At 47.1% G+C, this 16,602-nt stretch overlaps 2 protein-coding genes across 2 annotated transcripts; both read left to right on the top strand.

Moving 5' to 3' along the window:
• Window positions 1-2,080: 2,080 nt before the first annotated feature.
• Window positions 2,081-3,285, top strand: LOC130128362 (proline-rich protein 15). The gene is made up of 2 exons (XM_056297984.1): window positions 2,081-2,395; window positions 2,877-3,285. Exon 2 carries the CDS (start codon window positions 2,893-2,895, stop codon window positions 3,283-3,285), a length of 393 nt encoding a protein of 130 aa, XP_056153959.1. The 5' UTR covers window positions 2,081-2,395; window positions 2,877-2,892.
• Window positions 3,286-5,715: 2,430 nt separating this feature from the next.
• Window positions 5,716-16,596, top strand: LOC130128795 (WAS/WASL-interacting protein family member 3-like). The gene is given in 12 exon segments (XM_056298525.1): window positions 5,716-6,086; window positions 9,556-9,644; window positions 11,390-11,519; window positions 12,450-12,608; window positions 13,179-13,504; window positions 13,506-13,577; window positions 13,579-13,718; window positions 13,720-13,898; window positions 14,089-14,144; window positions 14,147-14,222; window positions 14,377-14,478; window positions 15,265-16,596. Coding segments are annotated over 11 exon segments (1,353 nt in total). The 5' UTR covers window positions 5,716-6,086; window positions 9,556-9,572; the 3' UTR covers window positions 15,306-16,596.
• The last annotated feature ends 6 nt before the right edge of the window (window positions 16,597-16,602 follow it).

Genomic DNA, 16,602 nt, shown 5'->3' with positions numbered 1-16,602 from the left:
TCTCACTCTCTCTCTCACTCTCGCTCTCTCTCTAAGAATGGGGCCTCCTTATCTACACAAACGCACACAGAAACCATTTGGGTAGGCGTTCTCAAAGCGGCGTTGTTATTCTCATAACAATGAAAACTTTCTCCTCTTAACCTGATGTGAAGTTTATGACACCCGATGACCCATCACATCGCCCAGCCGTCTGGAGTCCCGGGTGGCTTATTGGCAGACCTGTGTAAAATAAATAAATACTGGGGTTGAAGTTTAGTCGAACTCTTCTACAAATGTTTGTTGTGTACCATGTACATGGTGTTTGTCACTCTTGAAACACCGTTATTCTGTTTTAGCTTACTCCTCCCTCGCTGATGCATTTTCCAAGTCGTTTACGTACTCATCCACCTGAATTCCTATATCCAAAACAGCTCCGGTTATCAAGTCGATATCGTTCTGTCTTGAAATGCATACAGTATAGCTGGCCAAATAATTAGTGATTTAAACCAAGATTTAAACCAATTGAAAAGGACAACTAAAGCAACACAGACAGACTCTCTTGCATTTACAATGGAATAAATTAGTGAATGTTTTCTTGGTATTCCTGTTGTTGGCTATACTGTGTGTGTGTGTATGTGTGTATACATGTTTTTTGTACGTTTTTGCATGTAAAATGTGTGTCAAGAGTATACCCATAACGCTGTAATTGATGCATATGCTTGCAAAGGCAGTGCATGTCTGAAAGAAAGGGCAGCACATGAGGTGGATTTAGTAACAGACCCTGTGGAGTTTCGAAGAGAGCGGAATGAGAGGGAGTCCCCCAGGTATGCAGACTGCAGACCGCTAGGTATGGGGAAGCGAGAGAAAGAGAGAAACAGAGAGAGAAAGCGAGAGAGAGGGGGGGGGCAGATGGCACACGTTCCTACTGCCAGGAGGGAAACCATTCAGAGTCCACTTTCTGCTTAGCCTCTTCCTGTGTCAGATTGTTTCTGTGTGTGTAGATCTGCACATAGAAACCTTTGGAGAGGCACTCCTGAGGCAGAGCAAAAAAGAAACAAACAAACAAACAAACAAAACAAACTCTTATCACAGCCTCATGTCTTCGCCTTTGTCTGATAACCTAATATATCATCCATTAACACATTTATTGCAGCATTCACACATGATGAAGAAACTTCAAAGAACAACAACAACAAAAAACAACTCTGTTCTTGGGAAGTGTGTGTGTGCGTGCGTGCGTGCGTGCGTGGGGGTTAGGGGGGTGGGGGGGTCCGGGGTCCGTTCCATTCAGCAAACCCTCCCTGATGTTTACACATCACAGTATGTGTCAGTAAAGGTGAAAACAGACATAACACCCTAAGACAAAACAAAAGCAAACGCATCCCACGTACACACCATATGCGGTTTCCCCAGGAAGCTGAGGGAATCAGAGAGAGGCGGGAGAGATGTACAAATGTTTGCTAGTTTTCTTTTATGCACGTACATTTTTACAAGCACCAGAGACGAACACATCTAACAAGTACCGCTGCAGGTGAAACTGGCACCGGGCCAGACTGCCTCCACCGAGTTATGTGCGCTTGCGTCACCTAGAGATGCGCACCTAGTGTGACAATGTCTTTTTAGAGGACATTCACTCTTCTGCTCCTTTGAGTTGTTGGTGATTTCGGCACTTAAGTCTCGTTGCAATGCATTTAGACCAAAGTGCTTTGCTATTGCTGGGAACAACGCTGCTGCTGGAAAGTGTCAGTGGTCACATCGTTGCAATCGTTACACACGGCGTCGATTAAAATTGCTTTTTGAACATCACAACGTTGCGCTCAAAGCTGAATATAATTTGGCTCCTTTGGCTGGGCTTGGTCCTATTGTTGATACAATGGGCACTTTTTTCAAGTCTGTCGCGCTCCCCGGGGGCTGTGTTGCCAGGTTACCACGAGCCCCGCCCACCTGTGGAACCGATTCACCTGAACAACGCTCACGTTAGAGACTCGTAGATTCTCAGCCAATCAGCGCCGCGGACAGGTGCTTTCACGGGCGAGAGTTTCGGAGGCGGAAACCTGCGGGGTCAAGCAGACAGAAGACGCTTCTTTATAAACGTGTGGATTCGTCCGAGGAGTTTTAATTGTTGGAAGATTGTTTTAGACGTTATGTTCCAGCGGGCATAACGTCTACCAAATTACTAACTGGATTTAGGAGACGCGACGCGGCTGAGCTGCCTGTCCGTGCTGCGCCAAATGGATCGTGTCCGGACTCCTTGAAGGATCGCTGCCAAAGTTGTTTAAAATGCTTCAGCACTGAAGAAGACGCGAAACTGGCTTGTGAATATATCTCTCAGCACTTTCCGCAGACTGGTATTTACACTGCACTGGGCCTTTTTCTGGGCTGTTTTGCACTGCTTTCCACCTGCCTGATATCTAAGGTGGGTGATCCAGTAGATGAGTGGTGGTTTTGCATATTGTTTAACTGTGATTCATGGCTTAGGTTTGCTCGTCTGTTCTCACGACTCAGTAAACCAGTTTAGCAGAGTAGTTAAACGTGGCTAAACTGGCCATTCATTGGATTAGCTGGTTGGTTGTCTTGCCAGTAAAAAGAAAATAGTTATATGTTAGTGAACCTCAGTCTGTTCTCAATGAAGTTTTTGTCTGACCAGACAATAGAGGATGATGGGAAAGGCAGATAGATGATCACAGTCTGGATCAGATCAGGGCCTAAAACACTAGCAGCAGGTAATGCATGCTCTGGCCTGCAAAGCCACACAGATGGCTTAAAGATAACACTCTTCTTTATCAAATGACAGCATTCACAGGGGAAATGTCATCAGTAATGCCAAAAAAAATGGAGAAGAGAGAGAGCATTTTCATGTTGAACTGATTATGAGATTTGTCATGCTTTGGTTGCAGTACCCCGGAGTGAAAGATGGCGGAAAGGGCCCCTTGGTGGAGGGCGTTCCTGGTGAAGAGGAAGAGTGTAGGGGGCAAGGATGCAGGTCTTGCCTCAGACTTTGACCCTTTTGCATCACAGCCCGAGAAGCCAAAGGATCCCATCGTTGCCTCCAAAACTGCCAACGACCAGCCTGCTCTGCAAGCCCAGCAGGGAAAGCCGCAGCAGCCGGAGCAGGGTACCAGTCTCCTCAGCGATGAGACCTACGATGATTCTCAGCTGGACTCGGTCTTCAATGAGCAGACCTGTCGCAGAAACATGAGGGTGTCGCGCTCGGGTCGCTTCAAGGAGAAACGAAGGGTGCGTTCTAGCCTTCCAATTGAAGAGGAGAGGGACAAGACGACGTCTGCCAAAGAGGACCAACGATGACGGGGGGGGGGGTGAGGTTGAGGTAAAGGAGGATGCCAATGAAGATCGAAGACTGTCTGTGAAAAGTGGTTGAAAAAGAATGAAAGGCGCAATGTGAAGACTGCCTCGTCTGCCCAAAAACATATCCAGACGTCTTTTAATGGTTTTAATGGTACCACTGAAAACCACAAAGGCCCATTCGACCTTTTAACTCAACATTGTAAGAAAATGAGCTACTGGCTGGCTTCAAGTACAGATGTGTGATCAACATAATAATAATAATAATAATCTCCTTGGATATATTCAGACACAAACTGTCTGCAGCTGTTTCATGTTTGTGAGGACTTGTTCAAAAAGGCCGCAGTAACAGATGTAGTGATTGGAAAATGAATTAGATTTTTTTTTATACCTACATTGTGGTTATGGTTATTGCATCATAAGACAAAAGCATGAGAAAGCGATAACGTGCCAATCGCCTTTCATGTGGTCTGTATCGCACCACACCCCGTTCAGGTCACGCACAACGTCATTATCTCCACACAACTTGAGTAAGAGACCAGCCAATCCTCCCATTGTTGAATGAGTAGCTATCAACCAATACTAAGAAGTTTATTTTCTACCAGTAAGGAAGACGGAGTGTGATGTACTTCAAGAAATCACTGTTAATGAGTTGTTTACATGATTTGTGTAGTGGCATTAACATAAGATAAATAATGAAGGATATTTTAAGTGTTTGTTTTACAGACGTTGAACAAAGTCATTTGCTAATTCTGTAGGGATAGAGGTTTGCTTGTAATGGGGTACATTATTTGATTGTCATGTGCAGAAAAATCAGTCAGTGGGTGAAATTGCAGAAGGCCTTTAAGCAATTTATTTTTCTCGCTGCATGCACGTTTGCTGGGTAGTGAATACTAGCCAGCTAAATGCCTCTGCAGAAATGTGCAAATGCAGCGTGTTGTGCCGTGAGTGAAGGATCATGATTTGAAGTTCTAGGTCACTTTCTGATATGTTAAGTCCCAAAAACATACAGCTGAGATTGAAGTAAGAGCTATATTTTCTTGTACTGCAATGAACACTAAGGGAGGAGAGATGTGTGTCTGCAGAATTAAGGATCAGGCCACTGGTGTGGTTTTATATGAGACATGGCACTAATGTACTGAAGCATCTGTGAATACGTTAATGAAGGAAAAACATGAGTAATAAGTGCTAAATGTTTCATTGTTTTCTTTGTGTGTGTGTGTGTGCGTGTGTATGCATGCATATGGATCATTGCACTGTCCACTACAACAAAGGGCCGGGCTCCAGCTGGGTGCAGAGAAAGACCAAACCCAAGACTGTCATTGTCTGAGAAAGGCAGTTCAACCTAATAAATGTCAATTACAGTCTATTCAAACCCAGGCTAAATTACACTGCCGACTGTCATTCAGGTGGAGGAGGAGAAGGCCTGTGTGCCTGCATTCCTCAAACACGTTTGTGTGAATGTAAAAAAACACACTGACATATTCATACAATGTGACAGCAAACACACACATGTGTTCTTGACAAGACAGATTTATGGTTGCTGTACTCGGTATAATTGCATCAATTTATTTTACACCAACCCTGGGAGCTCCTCGAAACACACCTTTTGAACCTCACCTGTTCTGCCATCCGCATAGCTGCAACTTCCCGGTTAAGTGCCTTCTTGTTGGAAATATTCATTTTGTCTGTTTTTCTTTTTCACCTCTCTATTTTACCGTTGTTTTATTTGTCCCCCGTCTTTGTAGCTTCGTTAAACTGGTGTCCATTCTGAACTGGTGTCCATTTTGTGCTTTAACTCTGTAACATCTACCTCTATAATTTGAATTTGTGCTTGAGCTTTACGGTAGAACAACGACAACAAATCATTTAAAATGTGTTTCTTGCAGCATAGGAAAGGTAGGCGAGGTAAAGTCAATTGTAGGGTCCGTTTTCCAACACTAGGTGGTGCAAATGCGTCATCTTGTAATCTACATTGCGGTGCAGCCATCTGCTACGCAATGCCACTGTACACCCAGAACACAATAGAAAAGAGTATTTCCATCGAACGTACTTCCATCGATAAAGTCACCCATACACACGTGGGCACTTTGCCGTTTTCTACACTTGCCAAAAACCAGTTTTAATGCACGTAACAAATGCGGAACATATCCGGCTGGTGTAACCCGAGGGAGTCCATCGGCATCTTTACTATGGAGGAGGACGACAAATTAAAAGCATACGGAGTCCCGCTTTCTGATTGGTCAAGGCTTGCATCTGAAACGTGAGGTGGGGCCTCACCCTGTCCTCCTCCTGCCGTGGGTGTAAAGAGGAGGGCACACTGGCCGAGGAAAACAAGACAGCGCACTGACAGTCTCTCTCTCTCTCTCTCTCTCTCTCTCTCTCTCTCTCTCTCTCTCTCTCTCTCTCTCTCTCTCTCTCATACGCACGCGCACACGCACGCACACGCACAGTTAAGGGCCGTCATGTCAGAGCAATTATGCACCATGTCGGTGGCTGCTGCTACTGCTGCTGTTGTTTCTTTAGGCAGAGAGGAAGTGTAAAGCAAACTTCCCTACAACTTTCTTGAGATTCGGCGCGGCTTCGGATCCCCGCTGTAGCAGAGGTGTATTGCTGAAGACGTCCCCCGCAGGTGGAGTTATCTACGAAGCGAATGTCAACTTTTGCTCTCTTATTCCCATGGCCCTGCAGCGGGACAAGTGGGACGAGCTATAACGGTGTCCTCGTTGTGCTAAAAATAACCCGGTGACTTAACTGAACTCTCTTTCACGGCACACAGGTGGAATTCAGCTCGTATCTAAAAGGTAGGTGAAACTGCATAACGTCCACACTACTGAGAACAGCGACCTCCTTTCCTTATTTCTAATGCCGAAGCTTTGTGCGAATCCGTCCCCGAAGTGTGTTTGGCGATAACGGACGGGCACGGTAAATAAGCTTTAAACAAGACAAGTTTGTATATTTTAAATATCTGGGTTGCACTTTGTGCTGTGCACCTTGCTCCTGTGTCGCCACTTTATGGGAGATGTGTGACGTCAAGAAACAAGACGGTTATAATGACCTTCCTTGGTTTTTCTTGCACATTCACTTTCGAGAGTTGCTGTTTCACGGTCCAAGTTGAATGAAGGGGAAATTGGGTCAGGTTGCAGTTGTCAGCTGCTTCGGAGGGGATCAAGGACCTCAAAAAGCAAACGGATCCGTTGTGAGAGGTGCGTTTAGTTTTGACTCACACCTGTTAGCTGCTGCTGTTCAGCCAACTGTTGAGCAGCACTGGCCCCTTTTAAGATCAACATCGGCTGTGCCACAGAAGCTGCTTGACACAGATATGTCGATAGAAATAGTAAGGGAGGATAGACAGCCCATGGCATAGAGGGCATACATACACACATGCACGCACGTACGCACACACGCACGCACACAGAAAAATGCACGGTCCCAAAGAGAAAGGGGAGAGGTGCCCATTACTTAATATCAGATTGAGACCTCGGGCCAGGAACTAGCGCATCGCAGAAAACAAAAACAGGCTCTGTCCTGCATTTCATTTAATTATCCGAGAGTCTGAAATCCACACATTCCGGAGTACTGCACATGAGCAGACCTTAGACAACCCACCCTTCCTCACTACACTGCGAGGCAGCTCCTAAAGCGTTTACAAGGTCCTTTATTTGGGAGAAAGTTTTTGTGACTGTCAACAAGACCCAAGTGCTTAGTTACGTTGCTAGCATCTTGCTGAGTTTGAGTCATGCTCAGGTGTTCGATGTAAGCACGTCTTTACGCATGCTCAATAACATAGGTAAGGATCTATCTATCTATCTATCTATCTATCTATCTATCTATCTATCTATCTATCTATCTATCTATCTATCTATCTATCTATCTATCTATCTATCTATCTATCTATCTATCTATCTATCTATCTATCTGTAACAATAGGAACTATTGTTAGGAACCATTGTTTAGTTCCTTGTTTACACAGGGGTCGTTCAGGTTGTTGCACCTGGAATAACGGACCGAGCATGATGCATAACCTTACGTGCCGAAGTTATTATTAAAGTTTATAGCCCAGTGGGGTTGAAACGAGTTGTAACGTCTCATTAGTAGAAGGAAACAACACACTTTAACACTATCTATCTATCGTAACCTACAAAAAGACCCACTGGCCTAATGCCTGGGGGTCGGTTTTACTTTAGTCGAGCGGTTAGCGACGTCGCCTTGTGATGTAATACACCCCAAACCGAATCCCGCAACGGGCGGAAAAAAATGCTCGATTACATTGGTGGCAGCGGTGGGATACGGAAGCTTGCAGATCCTAGTAAATCTCTTCGGAGCGCGGGTTCCGGGAAAGGGTGACTGCTGAAACCTACAGAAGACTTGCAGTCGAGCGGTTAGCTATGTCGCCTCTTGGTGCAGTAGAACGATGGATCGAATCCCGCAGCGGGCGGAAATATGCTTGGTTACTCTATCTATCTATCTGTATGTTGTAGGGATTTGCAACTCAGCAGTCTTGTGTGGGTATAGTGTCGGCGCTACGGGGGGGCATTGGCCGGGCCTCGCCCCCCCCAAATGAAAGTTGTGCCCCCCCTGCCAATTACCCAGCGATGATGTGAAAATTAGTACTTAAACATCATGTAAAAATTAAAATTAATTAATGCACATAGCACATTTAAATACATAATCAATAATAATCAATGAAATAAAATGCGCCTCGTCACAGGTCTACGCGAATTCTGATGGGTGCTTAGTTTGAAGATGTTGCTTTAAATTCGTAACTTAGTTGTGGAGTGTTACACTTGCTCAAAAATGGCATACCTTACACACCACTGTAACCCGTTATTTTCTTGCCCGGTGCGGGATTCGATACAAGGTGTACCGCACCACAAGGCAACATCACTAACCGCTCGGCTAAAGGGTTAAACCCGATAGCTAGGGACTAACGTGTCTTATTAGTAGTTTACACCACTTTTTTCTTTGATTCGAGGTTCTTTCAGCTTAGCCTACTGTGACGCAGTGCAGCTAGCATATCAGTGTGTTGTTGTAGTGGGCTGTTTGCTGCGAGTAAGCTCACGCGATCTGCTTGTAGCGTCTGTGCGCGAATGGAAAACAACGGGGGAAAAGAGCAGAGCACAAGTAAGGATTCTAAGCGCACATTCGAAGGTTAATTTAGCAAATAATTAATAATTAATAAAAAAATTCACAATCGAAGAATATTCCAATATAGGATGTAAATTTGACAGCCCTAATGCTCATGCCCCCCCGGTAAACCGTAGGCCCGGCCGTCAGATTTGTTCTGGCGCCGACACTGTGTGGATACCTGGAAGGCCACTGAAATTGTGTGGAAATTCCTGAATCCTCATCTTAATGACGTCAGTCGTTGGCATTCGCTACAACAGCTGTATGTAGCGTTGTTTCTTGCAGTCTCTTACTGTAGGCCATTTCCATGTAGCCCAGTAAAGGAAGTGAAAAACAGTAAGTAGGGGTTGTAGCTAGTGATTTCGTTGGCAGACACTTTTACATACAATTTCAGTGGCGTTTCAAAGGTACACAAAAGACTGCCGATTATAGTTGAGAGAGAGAGAGAGAGAGAGAGAGAGAGAGAGAGAGAGAGAGAGAGAGAGAGAGAGAGAGAGAGAGAGAGAGAGACAGAGAGCGAGAGAGAGAGAGAGAGAGAGAGAGAGAGAGAGAGAGAGAGAGAGAGCAAGAGAGAGAATGTTGAAAATCACAAATGCTTCCCTTTATGTTCTTGGTGTTGATCACGTTTAGCACCATTACACCTCTTCAACATAGTTAGTTAGATGATTTCATTTATTCAGGATACATCGGAAAAAACGGGCAGCGCTCAGTAGCATGTGCCTGAAGAGTTTCCCCCTTGTGTTTTCCACCCCATCAACACATAATGCCTCTGGTCGGTGACGGTCTGCAGGTCAAAGGGCCATTACTTTCCACACAACGCTGGCCATTGTTCTTCTTCTCATCCTCTACTACTGGGCATTATGGGAAATGGGAAGAGTATGCGGGGTGGGGGTCTCAGATTTCCCCAGAGAGGAAGGAGTGTTCACTGTTTCCTGTTTGCGACACTGGGTGGTGAAAGCTCTTCCTGTTCATGGAAGAGGGGGTTGAGTTGAGGTTGTTGGATTGCTCCTTTCCACAGTAGCGACATCTTTTGTGGTACAAGAAGTCCTCGGTTGTGGAGGTTGCGGTGGCCGGTCCGTGGCCTGGCGGTATGAGACGATGATCTTGTTTGTTTTGTTACAGGAAGTGTGCACTGTTCTCTTGCAGGTGTCCGAGGCCAAGGCATGCCGGTGCCGCCCCCTCCCCCACCCCCTGCACCCCCACCACCGCCCCCACCCAGCGCTGCCCCGCCGCAGGTAAGACTGCGTTCACCCCTGGCTCAGATCTGATTAAGTTAATTCTCCTAGGCGATTCAGACCGCACTCACATCTGAAAGTGACCCATATCTGATATCACTGATGAAATGGATCTCCATCCTGACAGGACACACGTTCACGGATGACTGAAAACGAATGAGGTCTTGTGACCGTGCATAGACATTTCCCCAGTAAATTTTTTTTAAAACATTGGTCGATTGAGACGTGTGCCTGAATAGCGGCATCTCCCCATATAGATATTAAACCAGCAACCTTGCCCGCTGTCTTTCTTTGATGACTTCCATCAGCATCTTTTCCCCCCAAGCTAACTCGTGTAAAAACCACATCCCCACTAGTGCCCCGTGTATGTCACAGGCTTTTCCCCTGATCTCAATGGAATATAGTGTCAATGAAGTGATAGCAGTGATTGGTCAATAAAAAATAAGCTGTGGCGTCACTATAAGCCTGTCAATCCTGCAGATCTGTACTGCAGAGCGTGAAATGAGACGCACATGAATTAGGACTTTACTGGCTTGATGCACATGTATTGGATATGAATGTGGCCAAAATTGGAATTGAAAAGATGCATTTGCATGTTGTTTTTGTGTTCACACTCCCCCCCCCCAAAAAAAAACAAACAAACAAACAAACAAACAAACAAACAAACTGTGTCAAATTTGAGGATAAACTCGGAATTGGGTCGGATTTAAGGGCGGTCTGATTGTAGCCAATAATGCTGATAAAATCGACTCATCTGCAGCTCTGGACAGCTTAAAATAATGAGATAATGTCAAGAGTAATTGGCAAATGCATGTGCCCCAGGTCTGACATGGTTACACACAATTACAAAGATTCTCTCTCTCTCTCTCTCTCTCTCTCTCTCTCTCTCTCTCTCTCTCTCTCTCTCTCTCTCTCTCTCTCTCTCTGACTATCTTTCACTCAACCTTATTTCTCTTTCTGTCTCCCTCTCCCTCTGGTCTCTCTTATGCTCTCTCTTACTTTTTTTTTGTTTGTTTGTTTGTTTTTTGTTGTTGCTCTCATGCAATTGTAAGCATTCACTCACATAATTGTCATCGATCGTCAACCAAACACCTGGGGGGCTCTATGCATTATAGATTACAGGTACAGTTACACACAGACAGACAGACGGGGGGGGGAGGGGGCAGCACACGGTAGGGCTTGACAGCAAACTCTCCATACCAGCACGGTGTTATATTTCCAGAGCAGGATCGCAGCAGTCTCGTGTTAAATGAGCTCCCTTCACTGGCAAACACAGCATGTTTCAGATGGACACGCCGCAGACACACACAGAGCCCAGTAACTTCTCAACCAGTCAAGGATTTGAAATCATTTACACCGCATTACACCCTGCAAAATATTTGTCTGTGTGTGTGTGTGTGTGTGTGTGTTTGTGTGCGTGCGTGCGTGCATGCGTGCGTGTGTGTGTGTGTGGTAGTGGTGGTGGTGGGACGCAAAATAAGTGCATGGAGTCCTTGCCCTTTATTTGTATAGTGCTGCTACCTTGGTCATCATGTCTGTCCAAACAGTGAAGCCGTTCCATTATTAACTGTGTCCCGTTTTCGTAAAAACTCTCTCTCTCTCTCTCTCTCTCTCTCTCTCTCTCTCTCTCTCTCTCTCTCTCTCTCTCTCTCTCTCTCTCTCTCTCTCTCTCTCTCTCTCTCTCTCTCCCTCTCCCTCTCTCTCTCTCTCTCTCGCCCCCCCCCCCCTCTGACTGTGTGTGACAGTCTCGGTTGGACCCTCCTAAGCTACAGTCCAGTGGTGGAGGAGGTGACAGGAATGCCCTGTTGGTGGACATCCAGAAAGGGACCAGGCTCAGAAAGGTCACGCAGGTCAACGACCGCAGTGCCCCCCGTCGTCGACAGTGAGAGAAATAACCCCACTATCACCCACTAACTTGTATATATATATATTTATATTTATATACACACACACACACACACACACACACACACACACACACACACACACACTCACAGAAACGCACAAAGACCATGTCCCAGTACCCAATGCAGCTCACGTGGGGCGCGTGTTACCAGCGGGAGGAATGGTAAAGGGCTTTAACAGTGTGCGTTTTGTTCGGCGAGATACTGAACCGATGTGTTGGGGGGAAGCAAGAGCAGCGAAGGCATAGAGAAGATGGGATTAGAGCGGGAGAGAAAGGGAGGGAAGAAGGAGTGATAAATTCACAGAGGGTTTATCGCCTTTTTAGGCTTATATTTGGTGTCACGTTTGCTCTGGGTACACCCCCCCCACCCCCACCCCACACACTCCCATCACCACCTCACATAACACACGGGGACCAAACACTTGAGGAAGGAATGCCTTGTGGCAGATAAGCACGAGGGTGGAGTAGTAAACTACTATGTGGTGATAAAGGCTTTATACAGATCAGACAACAGACAGGACAAGCTGTACACCTCATACTGTACTGACAATACTGTATAGCACACTGACAGACTGTACACATACTGTACTGTCGCCTGTGCATCACGCACTCGAGTACTATGAACTATGAAAGGCATCATTAATAGTGTTAAAAACAAAAAGCCAGTTTTTATCTCCACCTTTAAAAAGAAAAAAAGAAAAACTTCCTCAACAAGTTTCATGAGCCTCCGGGTAATCTGATAATAGACATACATGCAAATTGTAAAATTCAAATGAGAAATGATTAATGGCCTCAGTTGTGAGGTTTCTGACTGATGTCGTGGCCGGTGCCCATGATGTTGTATTGGATGGCAGTCAGTGTCGTCCTAATGAACCTAATCTGTGTGTGTTGTTTCTCAGAGCCCAAGACTGGCGCTGATGTGTCCAACAGCGCTGGTTCATGTCAGGGTCCGTCAGGAGGGATGCCACCTGTAGGACCCTCTCTGGGTGGGCTCTTTGCCAGTGGTTTCCCAATGCTCAGGCCCACCGGACAGAGAGATGCAGCATCCAAGACTCCAGGTTGGCCGAATAGTTTTTCTTTTCTTTTGCCCATTTTTCTCCCCAATTGTACTTGGCCAATTGCCCCACTCTTCCAAGCTGTCGCGGTCACCGCTATACCCCCTCTGCCGATCCGGGGAGGGTTGCAGACTACCATATGCCTCCTCCGATACATGTGGAGTCGCCAGCCGCTTCTTTTCACCTGACAGTGAGGAGTTTCGCCAGGGGGACGTAGCGCGTGGGAGGATCATGCTATTCCCCTCAGTTCCCCCTCCCCCTCCGAACAGGTGCCCCGACCGACAAGAGGAGGCACTAGTGCAGCGACTAGGACACATACCCACATCCGGTTTCCCATGCACAGACATGGCCAATTGTGTCTGTAGGGACGCCAGACCAAGCCGGAGGTAACACGGGGATTTGAACCAGAGATCCCCATGTTGGTAGGCAACAGAATAGACCACTGTGCTACCCAGATGCCCGGGTTGGCCGAATGTTTTAACCTAACTGAGCATGTGCAGTCTGTCTGTATCTTCTCTGACCACCTTCATGCCTGTGTGTGTGTGTGTTTGTGTCTGCATGGATGTGCTGTAGTCTTTCGCTCCAGCTCATCGGCAGCTCTGAAGCCTCTGTGGAACCCGTACAGTTCAGCGGAGCCTGGTGGTTCTTCCGAGCTTCACAGGACACTGGAGAGAGGAGGCGCTGCCGACCGCCCTGTGGCGGCCTCCTGCTCTGCCCCTCCCTCCCCCTCTCATGGCGGCCGGCATCCTCCTCCTCCCCCTGCTTCCTCCCTCCCCCCGCCTCCCCCGACTTCTCCCTCTGCTCCCCCTCCCCCTCCCCCCTCAGCCTTCCAGGACCGGCCACCCAACAGGCCTCCTCCTCTCCCCTCATGTCCTCCTCCCCCACCTCCCCCCCCCTACCTCGCAGGTCACCAAGCCTACTTGGCTCCCCATCCAGCAGTCCCACCAGGTTACCGTGCCGCGGCCCTCGACCCCCTCCTCCGCCCCCACCCTCCATGCCCCCCTCCTTTGTCTCGGACTGCTCCCCGGGGTACCTCTACTCCCCGCCCCCCTCAGCAGTCCTCCCCGAGCCCTCCAGGTTCCCCGTGCTGCGGGACAGCCCACTGGGACCCCCGCCCCCCACCTCCCCTCCCCGCCTCCTTCATCCCCAGCTGCCCATCCATGCTGCCACCTCCCCCGCCCAAAGTGCCACCTGTGCCCGCCCCGGCCATGCGCCCGGGGGTGCCTCCCCTTCCACCCTCCTACCCTTGCACCGCCCCTACCCGACGTCCGCCTGCCGTGCCCAGAAGTGCAGGTACTTTTGTTTTAGCAGGACAAAAATTCCAGAAGTAGAATATCTATCGACATTTTAGGCACAATGAGAAACGTTTCCTCTTCTATGCCACAAATAGCATAAAGAAATGCACGATGCTTTAGTATGTGGAATCTCATTGATGGTGTTACATGACATCACTGTGACCTGGTCTTGTATCCATTGCTAACAGGTCGATTGGCTCCGCCCCCTGCTCCCCCAGCCCGCTCCCCCTCCACTGAACTGTCCAACTGTCCAGCCGCATTCCTCCACCACCACCACCCCTGCCACCCTCCAGTCTCAGGAATGGACACCTGCACAGTCTGGGTGAGACCGAGTGTGTGTGTGTGTGTGTGTGTGGATGTCACACATTCATAAACCTTCACCAGTAACACAGAACTGTAAACTCTCATGCATGTCTTAAAAGAGGAGGGTGGATAGAGAGGCGACGTCTAATGACACCTATGGCTCAACCCTCTAGATGACTTTGAGTCAAAGTTTCAGTTCCACCCCGTAGAAGATTTACCCCCACCCGATGAATTCAAGCCCTTCCCACGGACCTACCCCAGCAAAGAAAACAGAGGTAAAGACGCCCGACTCATGTCGCATCCCAGGTTTGATCACAGAGTTACCCATGGAGTCATGTGTGTGTGAGGCCAGTTCATATTTGTTGTTTGCTTACTTTTAATCTTTCACCATGACCTTACATTGCTTAGCTAGATGCTTGAAGGCCATGTGTAATAGAACAAAGGTAGTCTTCTAAAGTGTCTTCTCCAATAAGGGCCTGTTGTTAACTGTTGGCTGTATGGGAGACTCACTGAGTGTAGCAGGTCTTTACACACTAATTGGAGAACTGGCCTTGGTGGATGAGAGCGGGAAGACATGAGATAAGGAGAGGAAGAACAGACAACTGCCCTATAAGAGAGTCTGTACTGTATTGATCGGGTCACATTCAAGTACCTGGGCTTGGAGGCGTCTGTTCATTGAACATGTATTAAAATCGTGTGACAATACTGTAAGAGATTTTTGTCTCGCTAATCATTTAATGTCAGAATGGAATTAAATAATTGCCACAACAATTTGGGGGCTCGTCCGGGAAGTCTAACTCATATTCTTCTTTGACCCACTCTCTGCGTGGAATCCGGCTGGCCAGTCTGGTGAAGGGATTGAAAAGTCACCCAAGACCCAGGAAGTTTGCCTCCCCTGAGGAGAGCTCGTAGGCGACTCCCGGGGTTGAGAAGAGAGTTGTGCGATTGTGGGGGGAGGAATTGTGTGATACGGCTTTTTTTTTCTCTCAGAGTGAAATTAAATAATTGCCATGACAGTGTGTGTGTATCTTCTCTCTTTTCTCTTCATGCTTCCCCTGCAGTGAACACCAATCCACCTGGGATCAGGACACACCTCCGCTGACGTCCCAGCCTCACGCTGCTCCACCCCACCCCACTGCTGCACAGAGTGAGCCGCTCGTCCAAAACCTCCTCCTACCTTGGCTGCAGACAGAAAGATGGGACTCTAAAAGAGCATGAGATCAAGGAGAAGTCTTTGGGTTTCGTATTGGATGTTCCGTCCATTCTGAGATCCTCGCATATCGAGTCTCTCTCTCTCTCTCTCTCTCGAGTGTTTTCATGTGAGTGCTGAGCTGCATCCCACCACGACTATGTGACCTCTAACCCTTGTGAATGTGGAATGTTTTGAATATGTGAGAGGAGGGCCCTCCGTACAGTGCTCTCTTTCAATCACACACGCGCGCACACAAATGCAATATCTCTTTACACACGTCTTATGGGTTGATATTAAGAGAGACATCTGTCACACTACACTGCATATTCTTTGCACGGCACTCGGAATCTGGTGTCAGATCCACTCATGAAGTTGCCGCGTACCTCTACTAAATCTCTATTGCAGAGGCACAAATACAACTGTGGCCTCTCAGCCTGCAGGATATCTAGCCGCTATGCTCATCAAGTAATTAAAAAAAAAAGCTTGACAATTTGCTAAAAGACATATTCGCGAGAGGCGATGTTCTCCTCAAACCCTGCAGACCTTTTGGGAAGGTAATCCTTTTCAAAAGTTGTAGATGATTTCGATTTGCGAGGGCAAGTCACTGACCGTGTACCCGGCCGGTCACAGGGGGCCATAAATTGTGGCCATAAATTGTGGCTCACCCTCAACAAGCAACCTGTCTATTCAATCTGACACACGTCTAAACCAAAATGCAAGCGGAGTCTGATGCCTGCTGACCTTTAAACTGCTAACATGCTTTTATTGTCAATGTGTTAACCTGATATGTTTTTGTAAGTGATTTAGAAGTGTAATGGACAACATAACTTGTATTTTAAGAAAAATGAAAATCCAATGATATTTTTATCTTGTGAAGCATTATTGTGACTGTGTATTGGTGGTGTGTAAGGCGTTGTTTAATTTCCCCTCTGCCCATAACGAAGTAGTAACACTTCCGGAAACAGTGCCACCTGCTGGTTTGATGTGAGAAGTATTGCAACGTTCTGCCACCAAATAAACCTCCATAGGTTATGTTTGTTAAACGGTTCACGTGGTTGCTTTATTGATGGAAAAATTCTACAAAATTTCTAATAAATACATGGTTTGAAAAGGTAAACACCCACACTGAAGATGTACATAGTCTCAGATTTGTTCTGATGCTTTTACCTTGCGAAATTTGGCCGGCCACATACACACACACACACAC

Source organism: Lampris incognitus, chromosome 18, assembly GCF_029633865.1.
Source record: "Lampris incognitus isolate fLamInc1 chromosome 18, fLamInc1.hap2, whole genome shotgun sequence".
Classification (NCBI taxonomy): Eukaryota; Metazoa; Chordata; class Actinopteri; order Lampriformes; family Lampridae; genus Lampris; species Lampris incognitus.
The sequence above is the reverse complement of the archived record's forward strand: the minus strand, read 5'-3'. Positions and strand labels throughout refer to the sequence as shown.

What these genes read in the sequence shown, in the direction of transcription:
- LOC130128362 (XM_056297984.1), top strand. Translation starts at nt 2,893, where the DNA reads ATGGCGGAAAGGGCCCCTTGGTGGAGGGCGTTCCTGGTGAAGAGGAAG.